The sequence below is a fragment of the Ranitomeya imitator genome, chromosome 5 (genome assembly GCF_032444005.1).
Source record: "Ranitomeya imitator isolate aRanImi1 chromosome 5, aRanImi1.pri, whole genome shotgun sequence".
In the NCBI taxonomy this organism is placed as follows: domain Eukaryota; kingdom Metazoa; phylum Chordata; class Amphibia; order Anura; family Dendrobatidae; genus Ranitomeya; species Ranitomeya imitator.
In genome coordinates this window covers 691,740,875-691,743,519 of record NC_091286.1, presented here as the reverse complement: position 1 = coordinate 691,743,519, position 2,645 = coordinate 691,740,875, and the positions used below count along the sequence as shown (strand labels likewise).

The following is a 2,645-nucleotide window of genomic DNA, read 5'->3' as shown; positions in this document are numbered from 1 at the left end:
GTCTCTTACCCCACCTCTTCGTCCTAAATATCACCAACTATTTACAAATCAGCCAGTGAAATGTTCGCATGTGAAAACGCCCCCCATATTCACAGGTGCATCGATTCCGGCACTCACTCCCGGCACACGTCAGGGGAGGAAATGCCTCCCTGACGTCATTTGACGTATACCGGAAGTTTACAGAGGCCTTTATTAATGCAGGAGCAATGGGTAAGTGAATGCGCATGAGCACATGGGCGCCATCTTTAAGAAGTCCTACGGTGGATACCATATTTCCTGGTTCAGAATATTAAGAATTATTCCCATCATCCGTGTATCCAATGTAAAAAGTGCTGGAGTGCCTGAATAACATTATTAAGGGCATAAAGTAATGCCACATTAAGGTAAATATAAAGATATTAATAATACTGTTATTGAAGCAAAGTGCCAGCGTGCTGCAGGAAAAAGTGCCGAGGTGCATGAATAAGAGAAAAACTGAACATGCATAAATAAAAAATATAGCAACAAATATAATAATCATAAATTGATATATAATAAATTTCAATCTTCCTCAGTGATGTTAAAAAGCGGCGCTGACGAATAAGGTCCCTTGACAATCGGCGTTAAAAGGCGCATCGGCAGTCAGTAAAGGGTTAAAAGCTGCATTTTGTGTTTACTTGTGTTATCTCTGTCTAATATTTAAATTTCTTTACAATCTTAAACATTTAAGTGTGACAAATATGCAAAAGAATAGGAAATCAGGAAGGGGGAAAACACTTTTTCGCACACCTGTATGGTTTGGGGTCTATCACTAAATTTGGGTGAAGTTCAAGACTCGAACCAGACATTTTAAAAAAAATCTGCCTCAACTAGCTGAACCGGACATCCACAGGTCCGCTCATCTCTGTTTACAGGTAAAAACATCTTGTGATTTCTTATTTTCCGCTGTAAAATGAGCTGTACGTGTTATGTGATCTGCCCTGCATTAGTAGACCTGGTCCAGCTCGGAGTGATGGAGTTTGCATTTGTAATATTTGAATAAATAGAAAAAGGTTGTGATCAAACCTTCAATAAAAGCTCACTTTGCATCAAGATCGTCAAAGTAAAGAAATGGCTGATTCTACAGAGGATGGTACTCTCATCCAGAATCTGGGCCCTCTGACCCTGAAAATAATCGCTCTCATACTTGGACTGGTGATACATACGTTTATTATTGGTGTCAATGTCAACGACTGGTGGGAAGGACGATCGGTGACTTCTGTTGAGCGCATTGTAGTTTTTCTTGGGATTTCCAGGATGTGCACTCAATTTGTTAATGTTCTCTATTACTCTGTGCTTACATTCTCTGCAAGAAGCCTGGGCTCATATCTTCCTCTGCTTATTATGGATATGTTTTATCTATTCTTTAACTGTTCCAGCTTCTGGCTAACATGTCTGCTCTCTATTGTCTTCTGTCTGAAGATATCCACCCTTCGCACCAGGATGTTCCTGTACCTAAAGACAATGATATTACCCAGGACTGGTCATTTTATTGCAGCCTCAGGATTTTTGTCTGCTTCCAGTTCTATAATACACTTATGTCTGAACGTAATGATTAAACCTAGAACTTACAATACAACCATGAATAATCCAAACCCAGCTTGCATTTCTGCTAAAAGTATATACAGTTTTACTTTCGGATCCGCCATGCCTATAAGTTTTAATTTCATCTTTACCATTCTCCTCTTTGTCTCCTTGTATCATCACACAATGAAGATGAAGTTGAGCAGTAATTTATCCATCAACTTGGACACATATTACTCTGCAATGAAATTTGTATCTTTCATCTTCATATATAACACTGTTAACTTCATAGCTCATAGCGTTAATGTTTTTTATTACTATCGTTACTGTATACATCTTCCTTTGCTTTATATTATGCTGGACTGTCTACCGGCTCTACATTCCTCCTACCTGATCTACAGAACAGCCAAACTCCGGAGTCACATGTCCAAGGTTCTGCAGAATGTCATGAATTTCTTATTCCAAAGAAAGGATTTAGAAAAAGAGAAAGTTGGAGCTTGATAAGAAAAAATTCTAGGATGGGCCATCAACGGTGTCCAAGACCTTAGTAGATCATGAGAAAGAATGGGCCGTGATCTAATTGGAGCACTGCTCCCCTTCCTTGATTGTCAAGATTTAGCAAAGTACATATCAGGGGGACTGTGACTGAGGCAGCTCATACAAGTGAATTGGGATAAGTTCAGTTGAGCTTAAGGACAATGTCTCTGGATCAACAAAGAAGGTCAATTCCCAATTATTATGCAAACATGAGAGTCCTCAGTGGTTGATACCTTTTAATAGCTAACTGAAAAGATGGTAACAAATGGCAAGCTTTCGAGACTATGCAGGTCCCTTCATCAGGCAAAGACTCGACCTTCGTAGTCTCGAAAGCTTGCAATTTGTTACCATCTTTTCAGTTAGCCATAAAAAGGTGTCAACCCCTGAGGACTCTCACGTCTAAATATTTTTCTATCTACTGGCTATCACGGTACAACAATATATATCTTTCCTGTATCAATTATTATGCATACATACATTTCTGATATATTCAGAGAAACATGTTATGTAATTCTTTATGATTGATAAAGAGTGACTGAGAATTATCAAGCCCATTTTTTAGCCAT

General features: G+C 38.8%; 1 protein-coding gene across 1 annotated transcript; it reads left to right on the top strand.

Moving 5' to 3' along the window:
• Positions 1–1,089: 1,089 nt before the first annotated feature.
• On the top strand, positions 1,090–2,043 carry LOC138637950 (taste receptor type 2 member 4-like). Its single transcript, XM_069726870.1, has one exon. The coding sequence runs from the start codon at positions 1,090–1,092 to the stop codon at positions 2,041–2,043; it is 954 nt and encodes a 317-aa protein (XP_069582971.1).
• Positions 2,044–2,645: the final 602 nt, after the last annotated feature.

What these genes read in the sequence shown, in the direction of transcription:
- LOC138637950 (XM_069726870.1), top strand. Translation starts at nt 1,090, where the DNA reads ATGGCTGATTCTACAGAGGATGGTACTCTCATCCAGAATCTGGGCCCT.